At 40.6% G+C, this 17262-nt stretch overlaps 1 protein-coding gene and 1 long non-coding RNA gene across 4 annotated transcripts in view; one reads left to right on the top strand and one right to left on the bottom strand.

Annotated features, from left to right (window-relative positions):
- The first annotated feature begins 325 nt into the window (after positions 1-325).
- Positions 326-17242, top strand: LOC117503930. Its single transcript, XR_004558697.1, has 3 exons — positions 326-1550; positions 10621-10625; positions 17232-17242. It is a non-coding gene; the product is annotated as an uncharacterized LOC117503930 (long non-coding RNA).
- slc38a4 (solute carrier family 38 member 4) overlaps positions 3489-17262 on the bottom strand; it is an 89645-nt gene continuing 75871 nt past the window's right edge. For all 3 annotated transcript variants that reach the window (XM_034163229.1, XM_034163227.1, XM_034163228.1), the window contains exons 13-16: positions 17043-17167; positions 6345-6489; positions 4505-4602; positions 3489-4414 (exon numbers count right to left, since the gene is read on the bottom strand). In XM_034163229.1, coding sequence (XP_034019120.1) covers positions 4313-4414; positions 4505-4602; positions 6345-6489; positions 17043-17167 — 470 coding nt within the window. In that variant the 3' untranslated portion in view covers positions 3489-4312. The remainder of the gene's footprint in view (positions 4415-4504; positions 4603-6344; positions 6490-17042; positions 17168-17262) is intronic.

The raw sequence follows: 17262 nt of genomic DNA, 5'->3' as shown, positions 1-17262 counted from the left end.
CCCAAGGCACCAGAATTATAAGCCAATTATCAGTCGGAAAAAAAGGCACGATTTACAAGTATTGGCAGGGATGTTACCTGATTGAAAAGTTAAATATAAAGATAACAGTTCATTTTACTTTGACATGTTTTCTGTAACACTGCAATCAAATTGTTATTGTTTATATAATATGAAGGCTACATCCATATTAATAAAAATCAATGTTGATTTTTTTTCAAAAAGGGAAAAGCAAATAAACTAGTGTTTTGCATTTGATCAATCACAAATATATATATATATATATATATATATATATATATATATATATATATATATATATGCTGTATATAAAAACATTACAGGTGACTGTTTTTCACTATAAAAGTTGCACAAATCTACCGCAAAATCTTGTTTGCATACACACTTGTACATATGTAATGGACCAATCAGCATTTGCATGGCAAGGTCACTACGTTGTGTAAGTGACTGAAGATCAAAGTACTGTAGCCGCTTCCTCTGAGTTACTTATGTGACACCCAGCTTTTGACCAAAAGTTGCCTCTCAACAAATCAGCCTCATTCTTGTCAGTTATGTTTGTTGCGGTTAAGTGTCACGTCACGTGAACATCTTACAGTATAATGTATCCATATTATTTCTTAAGAATTGAAGCACAGCGGGCTCAGAAAATTCACCCAGTTTAAGGACTTTTCAAAGTCCTTGTTGAGGATGGCAAATCTGTCATTATGTCCTTTTCTTAATACATTTTGGAGATACAGTTTCCATAGTCTAGATAATGCATGATTGTTGCTTAAAAAAAAATTGGAGCACTATGTAAAATATTAGCACAGATGTTAGCCTTGATTTCAAATTACAAGAAATTCAGAATTTTAGACTTATACTTTCATTAAAAACATATAAAGTATACCTATGAACTATGATGATGTAATTCTTTAACTGTCCATTCAGAGTTTTTGCAACCTGTTAATAGTTTTGCAAATTAATTTGCATTATGCCAAATTTTAATTAACGCTTCTGTCAAACTTGTGCAGTTTTAGTAAATAAGACCTGATAAAAAATTTTCTGTATAAATACAGTCACACTGCTGGTAAAGGCGAGCACAGGGGTCCATTTAGAATCACCTACATGGAGTACAAATAGTGTCTTTCCCATATTTTTAAAGTGTATGCAACATTTAAATAGGCTGGTTTAGATCGAAGCTGGTTTAGATCCACTAACTCGCCAGAAAACCTCTCAGCATATCCCAGTTCGTAAAAGGAAAATGACCATCTGATTGAGTTTTTTATGCTATGCCCAAAACATACCCCTGACGAATTAAGTGACTACCCCCTTGCACCCTGTGCCCTTCTTTATGTCAGATTACGCACCATATAAATAGCAAAGTGGAGCTGAAAACATCCCAAATGCATTTGCACTATGTGGTTTAGACCGTGCACCATAACTCATCAAGACACAAATGTCTAAATGTGAAATTGGGGAACTTGTTTGCATCTTCACTTGGACAATGCAACTAAATGGATTTATGAGAAGTTGTTTATAATATGTACCGGTAAGTATCAAATACCACATGGCAAATACCATACACACCATACTGTTAGCTCTATACTGAGCAAAACTCCCATCAAAACAATATAATATGCCAATACATTGAGAAAGCCATCCTATATATATATATATATATATATATATATATATATATATATATATATATATATATATATATATATATATATATATATATATATATATATATATATATATATATATATATATTTTTTTTTTTTTTTTTTTTTTTTTTTTTACATTAAATCTTTCAATATGCATTGAAATCTCATAAGAACTTTCTTTTCTATGCCGAGGAAGTACCCCTTCCAGCAGATTTTGGAATGTGTACAATTTACTTGTTAGCTAATCCTTTCAATATCTTTTGATAAAAATAGCAATGTTGCCACGTACTCGCTTGTGCAACATTATAGTTGATTTAATCAAATTTCATCGAGTAGTTGGCGGCTGTCTTCAGTAAACATGAATACAACAGAGGCCATGTAACAGACTGTATCTGTATCATTTGATGTTTCTAAATAGTAAGACCATTTGGCTGCTCCCTTGTTTTCACTCAGGGTCACCACGGCTGATCCAAGGTGGATCTGCATGCATGTTGATTTGGCACAGGATTTAAGATGGCTGCTCTTTCTGATGCAACTCCAAGCGCACTAACCACTTGGCCACCACCCCGTTTGATGTTTTTAACTGACTTCTCAATATAAATCGGTTAGTGTTAACATTAGCTTATCCCAATTCTCTGGTATCCTGCTATCATTAGCAAGCTGAGTGCAAAGTCACCCTTTCATTAATAACTCTTTACTGTGTTCTGAGTATAGCAGCTGATGTTAAAATGCTTTTACAGCACTTTCAGGAGAATATAAGCAAGCAGCAGTAGATGGCAGACATGTGGGCTGCCCTGCCTGGTCTATGGAAGGGGAAACACTTAAAACTCCTTCCAGACTAGCACACCTTTGAGAAACCAGACAAATTTCCTCTAAATCTGTTCAGTAGTTTAGAGTGAGTTTAGAGTGAGTGGACATATGAACGATGGTAAAGGATCATAAATAGCCAGGATAGGGTCCATCTTAAAAACCAGTTTGCGTAGCTTTGGAACCAGGCGCTGGTGCCTTGTGGTGCCGCCATGGGTCCTGGATGGCAACCACTCAGGCAGACACCTGATTTAACTACACTTCTTGAAAGTATCAATCTGTCTGCTATAGTTAGGTGATATGTAGTCGTTCCCTTGGCCTTCTCCAGTCACTGGGGTCCTCAACACTGAGGCACCTGTTAGCCAGACCATGCCTAGAGAATGAGCCACATCCAAAAATGTTATAGCTGATGCTCCATCAACATACAAGTGATACTCCAACTAACCGTTTGTGTGACAACCATTTGTGTGAAGCTAACCACTGACCTAAAGGTCTAGATGTCTTGGTGCTAGGTCTCTTTAGAAGATATTCTGCATCATCTTGATGCAAATCATCTTGATTCTTGCGATGGTACAGTTCTATCCAAATGAAACAGAAAAGACGTGCTATGCAGCGGAATGTCATAGCAACTGGGTGTCCAAACACACTGATCGTTGGATCAATAGAAAGACAGACTGTACGAAATACCACCCTTGTGCAACCACACTTCAGCAACATCACCAGATCCACCTTCAGCACCTCTGACACAAACCACGATATGTCTGAGAAGCTGGTTTGTCATAATTTTGCAACAATTTCGCAATGATAACAACTCCTTTCAGGCTCTTTTCAAACTTGCAACTTGTATGTATGTGTGTCATGACCACAAAGAACACATCAGAGTTGTATGGGAGTTTTTGCTGAGTATAGATGCAATGCCTGTTGGAAGTGATTGTTCATCGTTAGCGATGAACAATGACTGAATAAAGTTAGCAAGCTCCTTGCACAGGTGAAGCCAAGTAAACTGGTTTTGTTTCACATCAACCTGTTATATAACTTAAAGCACTGATGGCCGGATGAACACAAGTATGTGCAGGTGACAATGAGACAGTGGAACTGGGAAGCTCTGCGATGACATCTAAGATGAGACATTTGAAACTTAAACTATGTGCATGCATACTTTGGCAAATCTTCAGATTGTTCATTTGTTACAAAGCAGCAATTTTCCAAAAAAAAACAAAAAAACTGACGTGAGTTACATGATTGAATAAAGTCACAGATTAGCTGTTGTTTGACTAATCCAATTATTTTTGGAGAAACATTTAACGGAAGGTACTTGCAGATATGTTTGCATGCATGTGCAACTGAAAGCCAGAAGTGCTCCTGACTTCACTGAGGAGGACGGGCTGAAACCTTCACCTGTCTTCTTCAGAGGACTGAAGGACCCTTATTGTGGTTTTCAGCTCGGCAAACTGCAGTTCACTGACCTGCTTCAGGCGAGGACTGCACAGTATGTGCTTTCTCAGACTCCTTGATGATGGTGACGAAGGCTGTGGTACATCCAGAACTTTACAGCAACAAAGAAAAAAAAAATGAGAAAGAAAAAAGAACCCCAGCTAAAGACTTCCCCTCTGGGGTGTTTTTCCAAATGGAAAAATTGATGATGGCTTAACCCGTTTCTGCACATCATGTTCATGTGTCAAAGTTTTCTGGGCAATAGCTATGATTTGTCGCTTCAGGAAGCACAGACCCATTCCTAAATGTTGGACCAGCTGAGGCAAACTTCAGTGGGTGAAGATACACGGTGGTGTTGCTGGGCTGGCTGTTCTCTCCAAAATGTAAATCTGAAATGTAGGACGTGCTTAATGTCCAGCAGAGCCAGGCGGGTGGTGAACCCAGTCGAGTACAATGAGTGATAAGCTGGCAATCATGAAGATGATCCCCACAATGAGGAAGATGAGCGCCTGAAGGCAGAGAAAAAGAGGACATGCTTAGAAGAAACATCCGATTAAAGGTGGTCAAATGGTCGGCAAAACACGCCTCCGCACACTTACTCCAATCTTCTGCGGGGACCTGAACGGTATAGACTTCACCAGGCGAAGATAAAAGGCAGCAGGTAGGATGAAGATGAGCAAGGTGGCTGCAGAGGAGCCTGCAACAAAATCAAGAGGAAGATCAAACACTATTTAACTGCAACTTTATTTCCGCCACAAACACCTTTAATCACATGTTTGCATACGGCAGCTTGGAAGAAAAATTTCAGCAAAGTGCTGTCGTCCTCATGTGCTGGTTGCATGTACAGTTGGAACATTTGAGTGAATTAAAGGCATCAGAGGACTACACACTCTAACTACGGTGATATAACTGTACACGTAAATACACACAGTGCATGTCTGTAACCGTGTTTTTGCTGTGTGGCTTTATTATGATCACAAATATTTTTCTATTGATATATATATATTTTCATGTTTTTTTTTATTTTCAATCATTATTGCCCGTAGCTCCCCTCCCCAAAAAAAGGAAATATATTACAATATTTCATAAGATCAACCCAAAAATTGAATTATAATACAGAAATACCAAATTTCTGAAAAGTTCGCTCAGGTTCTTGAATTTGCTTGACAATCTTCTCAAGACTGCAGTCATCCCTGTTGCTTGTGCATCTTTTCCTACCACATTTTCCCTTACAGTCGACGTTACATCAATATGCTTTGATCCAGCATTCGGGGAACAGCTGGGCCTTTTAGCAATGACCTTCTGTGGCTTACCCTCCCTGTAGAGGGGGTCAATGAGTGTCTTTTGGACAACTGTCAAGTCAGCAGTCTTCCCCATGAGTGTGGTTGTGTGTACTGAAACAGACTGAGGTGTTCTGTCGAGATGTGCGGTTTTGTCGAATTGTGCGTCCCGACGCATAAATCGACAGTTCTGCGTCCCGACAATATTGTGCTGTAAATACAGCGTGCACATGCAAATTTGAACTTTTTAAAATTGAAAAGACACTTATTGCTGTTGTATTTTCAGGTAAAGACAAAACTTATGTGCGTTTCCTTCAGTGGAGGAGCTTAACTCCGCGTGTGAATGTTCTGTCGAGTTGAGCGGTCGAGTTGTGCGTCTCAACAGTATTGCACTCTAAATACAGTGTGCACCTGCAAATTTTACATTTTTAAAGTTGAAAAGACACATATTGCTGCTGTATTTTCATTCCTCAGTCTGGGAGTTCAACACGGTAAAGAGAGGCACCGTGAACCCGACGGGGGGAAGTGTGGACGCATGCTCAGGCGCAGCTGCGTATGCACGGTGGACTAGCTTCTTAATACTGCATAAAGCGTTACTCAAACTTGAAATAAAATTTTCTAATATTTTGAGACACATTTTCCACTATTTTCTGGAGTTGTAGGCTATAATTATCAAAATTAAAATAAAATAAATTCTTGAAACATTTTAGTTGATATGAAATGAGTCTATATAAAATCTTTACTTTCTGCAATAACAAAACTTTGTCATTTTGAGATGCACTTGTTGCTGTAATTACAAATTAATATAATAATAAATGGGTCAGTTTTGATTAAATTAGCTTAAGATTGCACATTTGCAGTCTGACCGTTGTTCACCTTCCATGCACACTTGGATGTCGATGTACTGTGCACATTCATGTTGCTTTTTAAAGTATCTGATTGTCTGTTACAAATTGGGCATGAATGCCTTTTGTGCAGATGCACTGTTTTTGCATCTGACACAACGTTTCAACTTCTACAGGAAGGACGGTAACATTTGAATTCCTCAAACAATGAGAGGAAACTAGCTTGTTCACTTTCCTTGTTTACCTTGTAATGTCACATTTATCATTCCTGCATATGAAGCCAACAAACTACTGGTGGAAATACTAGAACTCACCAATGAAGCCGAAGATATCTCTGATGGTGGGAACACAGATAACCATCACGTTGTTGAAGACCAGGATGGCGGCGGCGATCAACATGTGGCGCAACCAGCTGAACTCTCGGCCACTGAACAGCAACGTGATGATGGAGGAGCGGATCTAAGAACACCACAAATTACTGGTCATTACAAAGTCCTTAACGATTAAAGGGGACAAATTCTGCAACTTTTCAATAAGATTACATAGGTCGCGTGGGTAGTTTTAAACATAGATATTCAAACATGTGCCCTAAAGTACTCTATAAGCTATATCAACGCCACAGAAGTCTCATCCTGCTCGGTCTAGACCAAACACGGTTTGGTGCAAAAATGTCCAATGTGAACAGTTGAGTAAACTCGGCCTAAGTCAAACTGAGGCTTTGATTTTAAATGAGGAATTTTATCGTGAATTTCATAATTAGCGAATCAAGCAAAGTGTGTCACACGTTGTGTGTCGTGTAACCCCATAACCCCAATATGGCTACAACCGCACATGGTTAGCTAGCTTATAATGTGTGGTAATACGGTTTGATGTGGTACATTACTGTCATTTTTGCATATTCACTCAAATCCGCCAGTAATCTTCAGAGTTATGGGGGAAATGTTATTGTGGATGGAAATGTGGTGACAATCTTGAAAAAGGTAGCCATCTTGCGTTTTCACTTAGCTCATAAAAGTGAACATCAATGTCAACATTTTTTAATGCCAAATTTCACTCTTGTATCATCATTCGTACACTTCTTCCATTGCTTCCTCTGCTAATATAGACTTTCTTGACATATCTATAAACCTATCTGTTCTACACTGCCATTATTGAGTCCATCCTCTGCTCTTCCATTACCGTCTGGTTTGCTGCTGCCACTGCTAAGGACAGAAGCAGACTACAGCATATCATCCATGCAGCAGAAAAGGTGATCAACTGCAATCTGCCATCCCTACAGGACCTGTGTGCCTCCAGGACCCTGAAGCGAGTAAGGAAGATTGTCGCTGATCCCTCCCACCCAGATCACAAACTTTTTGTTAGCCTTCCCTCTGGCAGGAGGCTGAGGTCCATCAGGACAAAAACCTCAAGACACAAAAACAGCTCCTTTCCATCCGCAGTTAGACTCATGACTCATAGATCCCTACTTACCCTGCCCCCACCACCACCACCACTACTACCACAAAGTACAGATTGGTCATCCCCTGCACTGTACTGTACTCCAATCACCTCTTTTTGCACAGTTCATTAGGTTCTATTTATTTAACAGTGCTTATAGTTTTGCCTATTTGAGTCTTTTACTTCTTACAGAAGTGTTTTTCTTTTCTTTTCTTATTGTTTATGCACCAATAACACCAGATCAAATTCCTTGTATGTGCAAACGTATTTGGCAATAAATCTGATTCTGACTGAAATGTAAAATTGTGCATACAGCAGAAAAGTTTCTCTCAGTACAGACACAGACCCACAGGAACCTGACGATGTTTAATAGGAAAGCCAGACAATACTTAACCGTAAAATTATAGATTTGAACAAATCTGATGTAAGCAAAGTGTGAGGCGGTGAATCCAAAAAACCACAGCATTTTGACTTTGTGATGTAACTGCCCAACAAATTATTAACAACACTAACATTCTGCAGCTTCCAGTGTGTGCGATCCACACACACGTCAGCTAACTGCAGTCTGTGGCATGCCACGTGCGCAGCATGAGTTCACATAAAACAGTGTGTGCGAGAGAACACAACCAGAAGTGCACTGATCCCTGCTAAGGCATTCTGTTCTGCTGAGCCACAGGCGGCTCAAACCTGTACTAGGTGAAAGGTTGGTGAGTATCAGGTGAAACCTGAGGCACTGAGAGCTTGTCCCACATGAAGGGGTGGGGCTTATGGTGCCCATTCAAGTAGGCTGAGTTAACTCCTGCAGTGCAACGGAACCAAGAGATTGCATCAGCTGGTAGTGACAGGAAGTCATGTTAGGTAGAGGGGGCGTGGCTTAGTCAGAGTTACTATCAGCGGCAGTTGACTGGCTTGCTTCCTCTTTCATTTACCAATTGCTCCATCTGGGTGGTAAAAGTGCAGCACATATCCAGCTGCAACCGCCAGTCACCATGACGATACACTTAATGGCAGCTGTCGGATGAGGTGACTGAAGCCGTATCATTTGTTTTTTAAACGCACTGCTACCGGCAAGTTTGACTTGAAGAACCAGTTAGTGGGTAAAAGTTTATATCCCATTAGTCTGGAGCAGTGGAAAAAGAATATTAACTTGACTGAAACTGTCACCGTTTTGAGCAAAACCAGCTTCTCCTTGACAATAAATGAAGAGCATCCAAACTACAAAAAAAAAAAAAAACTACAACTACCCTAATCCCCCTCCCAGGGGTGCTGCCAGGGATTTTGGGCTCCATGAAAAGAAATCTTACTGGGCCAACCCCCATATTATTTTGTCAGTATTATAATTGTATAAGGAGCCTCTCTGGGCCAATGTCAATCATGAGCCCCTAGAATCCTTGTCCTTATTCTCCCCTTTTCGGCACCCCTACGCCACTAGGCTTCAGCATGTGCCTGTTACCTGGAGCAAAGCCTTTTTGGTATTCCTACTTTCACTGCTTTTATATAAATGTAATAGCAGAAAAAAAACTTAAACTAACTGGAGTGTTTCATGAATAATTCTGCAGAAGATAAAGTGCAAACTCTTCAGTCTTTACTAAATATTACCGCTGCCCCCTAGAGGCTGTGTATTTATAACTAATCACAGCCCGATGTTTTAACTTTGCGCAGATGTTGTAACTGAAACTGCATGCAGGTGCGGGAAAAAACCCCATTCAGAGTAAAATTACCGCCAATAAAAAGCCACAGCAGAAGACTGTTGACAACAATCACTGGAGCATGTCAGACAAAAAAGACCAAATTTGTGTTGATGAGTCCACCAGTAACGAGCTCCTTCATTGCAACCAAAAACACAGTCTACAGGTGTGATGTCATAAAGACAGACACGAGCTCTCTACAGTAGAGGTGGGCGATACCGGGAATTTTGGTATTGATCCGATACCAAGTAAATACAGGCCCAGTATTGCCAATATCAATACAGATACCGATAGTTTTTCATATTTAAGCTTCACAGATCCAAAGGATCCAAAAGACCTAGGATAGAATTTCGCCAAACATTGTACGTGACAACAAAATACTTTATTATCACAATAAACATTTTTGTTTAAAAAAAAAAATCACTCAACACAACTTAAAATCTCCTGAGGTAGAGGGCTGACAAACCACAATACAAGGGTGCGCTACTCCGTGTTGTGTGACACAGCACAGCGCTGCTCTTACAGACAGAGAGTAGACTTTGATGAATATGCGTGCGCAGCAGTCAGTGCGTGCGGGAGAGAAAAAAAGCTTGAGTATCAAACTTTTTACACGAGGATCGTTCAATATCAGTACCAGCGCTGGTATTGATATTATCGATATCAGGATCGATCTGCCCCCCTCTACTCTACAGTGTTTGATCACCGCTGAATGATGAGGCTTGTGACCTGTTCAGGATAGAGCATGATTCTAACCAAATCTAAACTACGATAGGTTTCAGGCACCCAGGTCAGGTCTGGTATGGAACAATACTTGAAGTGGGACATAACAATTTACATTTTTAAAAAAACTGTCTGAAAAACACTGAAGTTGACAGTAAAGTTGGATGAATCTAACAGAAACAACAGAGCTAGCCCAAATGCTAACGCTAGCATTAGCAGCTCATTGGAATTGTTGGTTGACTCTTGGAATCTCGAAGGTGAGATGCAAGAACACATTTTCAATTTCGATATGGTGTTTCTCAGACCAATGAGGAGCATGCTACTCCTGAGGAAAACCGCTTGAAAAGGCGCAAACCCACAAATGCGCAAATGAATGGGAAGACATGTTTTGATGCAGTAACAATATGATAGCGCCAACTCTGCTGATGGTAAAGCTACTATCACACCTGGCGCGGTTTGATGCCAAGTTTTGCCAAGCAATGTCTTGGCACGAGTTGGAACTTCCTACCAGTCCTAGGGTAAACTAGTCCTACACCTACGGACAATTTAAAGTTTCCAATTCACCTAACCTGCATGTCTTTGGATGCGGGAGGAAGCCGGAGCACCCGGAGGGAACCCACACAAACACGGGGAGAACATGCAAACGCCACACAGAAAGACCCCAGGTGGGAATCGAACCCATGACCTTCTTGCTGTGAGGCAACAATGCTAACCACGAATCCACCGTGCTGCCCTCAATTAGGAGCATCAGTCTTTAATTTAAACCACCAGATAAGAGGGTTTTTTTTATTTATCATGCCCCGTCTTAACCTGTGTGTCAGTAAAATATAAAGGTATTCGTGTGTGCTTCTATTCAGTGCATCTGAAGCGCTCTTCCATAGAATGCACCTCCAGCGGGAGCCTGAGAACCGCAGCATGTTTGACGCCACATAAACCCTTTTCATTATGTTCTGAATCCTGGCAAAGCCCTGGGTGATCTGACCTCTGTTAGCATTTACACTTCACGTGACTGCACACGTATACACACATACTTCGACACCATCAACGTGTGTCTCAGCTGCGCATACAGACACACACACACACACTTTATTCCCACTGCAGCTGAGGGCCGTTCTACACAAAGCTAAACATAAATCTCCAAAAGTCAGAAGGATTCTAGGTGAGTTGCAAAATGCCAAATGCAAACTTTGCTGAGAAGTGAACGAGTAGTTCTTTTAATCGCTTTAACACTGTCCATCTTCTTCTTTGCCACAGAACCACATGTGGCCTCTGCAACGTTTCCCAAAAGTAATTTATAGCCAGAAATCCAAGCACAAATTAAACAAAGTTACGCAGTGTCTCGCTGAAACTCATTTTATCTCCAAACTGTCTCGGCAGTGTAGGCTCCACACCTCACACCTTTATATAAGCATCACGGCAAATGTACACAATAAGGACGACAACAACAACAAAAATCTCACTTTCAACATTTGATATCTTGTCTTTGTACTATTTTCAATTAAATATTGAGATTAAAAGATTTGCAAATCATCATATTGCTGTTTTTATTGACATTCTTTTAAACACAGCCATCTCAACTTTTTTTAAACAGGGTTGTATTTTATGTACTATATAATACCACAGTGGCCTGAATATACTGTAAGCCAGTATATTTTTCTTAAAAACACCTAAAAAAATATGGGGGTCATCTTATAATTGCAAACTAGACTTTCATGTCAGACATCCACAACAGATGGTGGCGCCAAACACTCATGACAGGCGTGCGCCACCTCACAGCCAGACAAACGTCATGGTCTTAGCTAGCTTGTTGTCCTGCACCTCTTGTAATTTGCTTTTGTTAGAATTATTTTCAAATTAAAAAATATTTATATATATATATATATATATATATATATATATATATATATATATATATATATATATATATATATATATATATATATATATATATATATATATATATATATATATATATATATAAAAAACAACATTTGGACTTCAGAAAGTATTTTCTCCAAATGTATGAGAAATGGGTGGCCGTCTAATACTCAGACTAAAACGGTATATGATGGGAATATGACACAGACAAAGAAAATTGTTGAACTGACTTAACAATGCGCTTCCATTAGTAACACTTAAACAGGGTGAGCCAAAGTAACTTAAGTAATAGTTACGACAACTTGCTAATTTGGACAAACACAATTTATTTGAGTGTTACCAACTCGAACAATGTCATTAGGATTTCTCTTTTTTCCAGTGTATATGATGAAAACAGCATTTCAGATGGCGTACCAAAAATCAAATGGTGGCCAGAATTGACAGGTTCCAACATGGAGCGTTTGGCGAACTCCTGTTCTTAATTTTCTTCCAGTTGCGTTTTGTATTTGCTAAGTTGCAACAAAAGTTTCTGATACCAAACTGATAAATCTTGCAATCTTGCACCGTTTTATGGTATTTTATCAACAGATGGGGCTGCAGACAGATGATGGACTGTATTTAAAAGCCGGTAACTATGAGAACATCATTCATGACTCACTTGGAAATTTTTTTAAGCATGTGCAATCGTGATGATAATATTCCAAACAAATCCAAACCCATTACCATCATCGTCCGATTCACATGATCTCACTGTGTACGTGTGATATACATTAAATCAAAACCCAAACACTGATTCATCAAAGAGATTTGATTCTTAAAACAAATTTAGAGGATAGTTTGGCCTCTGCAGAGGTATCACTGTCTGCATTCCTCTCTCATCCTCCCACCGCCTATCACACTAGCTCCGCCCCTTTATCTCCCTGAAGGTCAGTCAGTCTGGGGGAGGTTTTTTTTCCACTGTCTACTCAGCTGTTTGCCTGTAAACTTCCACTGTGTGCCGGTGGATTCTCTCAGACATCCCCCTCTCACAGACAAAACCACTGCATTGTCCACTGAGAACACGGGCGCCCTTTATACGACGGCGTGGACACAAGCATTAGCGAAGTGGCCATAATGTAACAACATGTGGTGCGCGTGTTTATGTAAGATCAACTATGTGAGCGTGCACGTTCATACGTGTGATTCTTTGGACATAAGACAGTAATGTTGCTGCATCATCCTCTGTCAGCGCGTCCTCTGTAATTCAGTCATAAGACAGATGCTGCCCTCTAGTGGCAGCCACTTCAGATTTCTGAAACAAGAGCGTCTTGAGTGTACATTTGTGCGTGTCGGCTAAAAGAGCATGACAGTTCCTGTGAGAAGCTGTTCTTTTCTTGCCCCCCTGGTCTCATAAATGTCATGCTAAGTTTAGCCTTTGACCACATATGGGGAGGGAAAAGACACGTGTGGTGTGTAAGAGTGCGTACATGAGTATGACGCAGGCATTTCACAAAGACACTAACCTTTGACCTCAGAGTTTTGAAAAGATCATTCATTCATTCATTCATCTTCTACCGCTTAGTCCAATTAAGGGTCGCGGGGAGCTGGAGCCTATCCCAGCAGTCATAGAGCGCGAGGCGGGGTACACCCAGGACAGGACGCCAGTCTGTCGCAGGGCCACAAACTCCAATCCACCTAACCCGCATGTCTTTGGATGTGGGAGGAAACCCATGCACACACAGGGAGAACATGCAACCTCCACACAGAAAGGCCACGGGAATTGAACCCACAACCTTCTCGCTGTGAGGCAACAGTGCTAACCACTAAGCCACTGTGCTGCCCTTGAAAAGATCAATGTGGCTTAAAATAGTGAGCCTAAAACTGCACATCAGGAAGGGGTGTGTCCGTTTACACCACTTTCATATTTAAAGGGACCACACACGTTGGGGGCCACGCCATGATGAGGTCGGGTGGCCAGTACCTTTCCTCACCACGTTATACCTTCCTCAAACCCTTTTGCTGCAGGGTGGGTGGAGGAAGGCATAGAGGGTGAGACCCAGCTGGGATTCAAACTGGTAACCTTCTCCACAGAAGGCCAGCGCTCCAACCACTGAGCTACCACACACCCGGAATCTAGAGCCGTGCAAAGAAAATAAATAATATTGCAAATATTGCAAAGTACGAATAAACCTGAACTTGAAATAAATTAAAACGTACCCTTGCAAGATTTGTTATTGAGGTCGGTGCACTTCCAGTTCTGTCTGATGCAACTGTTGTGATTACCAAATGGCACAGGGAACAAAACTGGCATACATTTCTTAAGCTCAAAAAAAAAAAAAAAAAAAAAAAAGGTCTGTTGTTTCTGTCTTGAACTGCATAAGTACACAGACGAACTCACAAAATATTACGCTCCCAGAAGTCCCCTTTATTTTCAGAATGGCACTGCTCATTCCTTCATTCTTCATACTGGACTAATAAAAAAAATCTTATCTGATCTCTTATTATAATTTTTTTTCATATAAGACACTCAACCAACAGCAAAAAAAAAAACCTCATCTTATCTTACAGAAAGTAACTCGCTTTTGGAGCCAGCCTCAAGTGGCCATTCAAGGAACTGCACTCCTAATCACTGGATGTTACCATGTACAAGCACTTAAAACAGCATGATGTTTTGTGATGTTTTCTCAAAGAATTTCCCCTTTTTATCCAAATAAAACTTACAAGTGTCAAGAAATGTGCCTACTTTACATTTGCCTACATTATTGGGGTTTTTTTATCGTAATTCTCGGGGTGCAAATTGCTGCACATTTTCATCTGCTTGTGTTAAAATAGTTTGTGTAATTGTTCCAAATGAAAGCCAGTGCAGACACATTTGGGCATGTGCACATTCAAATATGTTCATTATTATAATTACCTCCGCCAAGGAGGTTGTGTTTTTGGTCACGTCTGTTTGTTTGTTGGTTGGTTGGTTGGATTGTTAGCAGGATTACTCAAAAAATCCTCGACGGATTTCAATGAAGTTTTTACCAGGGGTGTATCTTGGCCGAACTTAGAAGTGATAAAATTTTGGTAATGATCCGGAACAGGATCCGGATCCAGTAATTTTTTTCAGGATTCTTTATCATTGCAGGATAGAGCCAATTTCAACATTTTTGCATCTAACTTCATGAAGACGGGTCATAAAAGCTGAACAAAAATTAAGTTACGACACAACAATAATTTAGCATTTGTTTCTCCTCATTGAATAAACATGTTATTAGAAAATAAAAAACTTGCGTAGTTCATGCAGTTTCTCTTTATAAATACATTTGCTGAAGATCTAAGGGTTCAACCCTTCTGGGGCTGACTCCGTCATATACGATGGCTGAGACCAAGCTTTACTAAATTATAGATAACTTTTTAATGATATGGGATAGAAACTTACTTTTTTTTGCTGCAAAGTTAATCCTTAGAGATAGGGTGAGGAGCTCGGTCAGTCGGGAGGAGCTCGGAGTCGAGTCGCTGCTCCTACACATCGAAAGGAGCCAGCTGAGGTGGCTCGGGCATCTTTTCCAGATGCCCCCTGGATGCCTCGCTGGAGAGGTGTTCCAGGCACGTCCCATCGGGACGAGGCCCCAGGGAAGACCCAGGACACGCTGGAGGGACTACGACTCTCGGCTGGCTTGGGAACGCCTTGGAATCCCTGCTCCAAGAGCCTATTTACATGAAACTGCATATTTAAATGGGGCGTGGCCAGGGAGGAGTTTGGTTCCATGCTCAATTCCACATTCAGTGGGATGTACAAATGGAGCGTGTGTGAATTCATGCCTACACACTTTCATACATCTGAATATATTTGTGCTTACACCAGATTCAGGGTTTTGGCGTACGCCAACTTTTAGGAGAAAGTCCACGCAACTCTTTGTACATGAGGCCCCTGGTGTCTGAACAGTGGTACACACTCGGTTTGGCTCACTCATTTTTTTTTTTCCATGTTATAGAAGCAAGATCAGCCATATTTGCATTTGTTGTTGGGCTTTCCCCAGTGATATTATTGAGGACTCCCCTAATGTTGACTTAAGCTCCGGTCACACGGCACTAACAAACCACACCGAAGCCAAAACAAAACAAGACATCTGGACTTACGTTGACTTTCGGAGACATCGTTTAACCGTTGTCCAGCTTCATTCTTGTAGCTGGCGCTTCGTCAGAATTTTCAAACTGTTAAAAAATGTGAACGCATCCCGACGACAACTTTAATTTGTCCGTAATCCGTTTTGCTTTCTGTCTAGATGGTTCCTCATCGTTTGCGTAGTTCCCGTACTGTCAGCGTTCCATATGATTGTCGTCCAACTTCATCCAACCTTCCAAGTCTGACGTCTTGCACGAACATTGACGATATATGAACGGATCAATAACTAAAGATCCGATGAGCTGAATGTGACTCATCCATGTGTGCGACGATGTCAACACGCTGGTATTGTTTATTTACTGAAAGCGCGAGGGGAGGAGCACAACAACCACGTATATTCAGTCACAAGGTGCACGGGTGTGTGTTTGTACGTCATGTTTGCGCCGTCTAAAGTCTACTGAGTCACACCTGTGCTGACAAAGATTCACAGTGACTTTGATGTTCATTTGCTAAAGATAAATTGTCTGAACAATCAGCAGGAACTAAATACGGCTGCAGTGACGCAGGGCAGACGCCCAGAAACAAACACAATGTGCCGTAACACCTGTGTGTTCCAGACTTCGGGCATGCGGACTTCAGTAAAATCTGCAACTGGGTACTAAAAATACTGTCATCCAATTACTTTAACTGGGCCACAAACAAAAAGTGCTACAATCCCTCCAACGTTCACCTGATTAATATGTAATACCCTCAAGTTAAAGATGATAATTATCACTTTCACACAGCAAGAACAGCTGCTGATTACATTCAGAGCTTTCAGGGTGTGAGTGCAACAAAAAGAGTGAAAGTTAAGTAATAAGAAGACAAATATTACAGTGCATAAAGCACAACGTCTACTGGTCTATTGGTGGGTTTGAGCTATTTTTGGCTTTTACACAATACTTTCATTTCCAATAAAGTGTTGAATGAGCCCATAAATTCAGCATATGTTATATCATCTATTTAATAAATTATTAAACATGTCTCCTACTACTGCGTGTATGTTTCACTGTGAAGATGTATTGCAGAAAGCTTTCTCTTTGGATGACTACTGGTACAAAAGAATTCCTCAAAATTTTTCACCCAAACTCTAATTTGAAGTAGACAAATTTTAGAAGCATGTTTCAGGTGTCGGTGGACAGTGAGGATGAGGGACTTACAGGGAACAGCACGATGGGAACCGTCAGTGTGACAGCTGTCAGCACGGCCAAACGCACCAACAGCAACAAGGTGTCGAACTTGTACACTTTAGTGAAGGTGTGGAGCAACTCTGCCTCCACGTTTTCTGTGTTGGAGGAGAAATAGCGAACACATCACATATCAGAATGACATAACAGGTAGAAAATAAGTGCTTTTGTCACAAGCATATGTCCAGAAATG

This window comes from Thalassophryne amazonica, chromosome 22, assembly GCF_902500255.1.
Source record: "Thalassophryne amazonica chromosome 22, fThaAma1.1, whole genome shotgun sequence".
Classification (NCBI taxonomy): domain Eukaryota; kingdom Metazoa; phylum Chordata; class Actinopteri; order Batrachoidiformes; family Batrachoididae; genus Thalassophryne; species Thalassophryne amazonica.
This window is presented reverse-complemented; position numbering and strand designations above follow the sequence as displayed.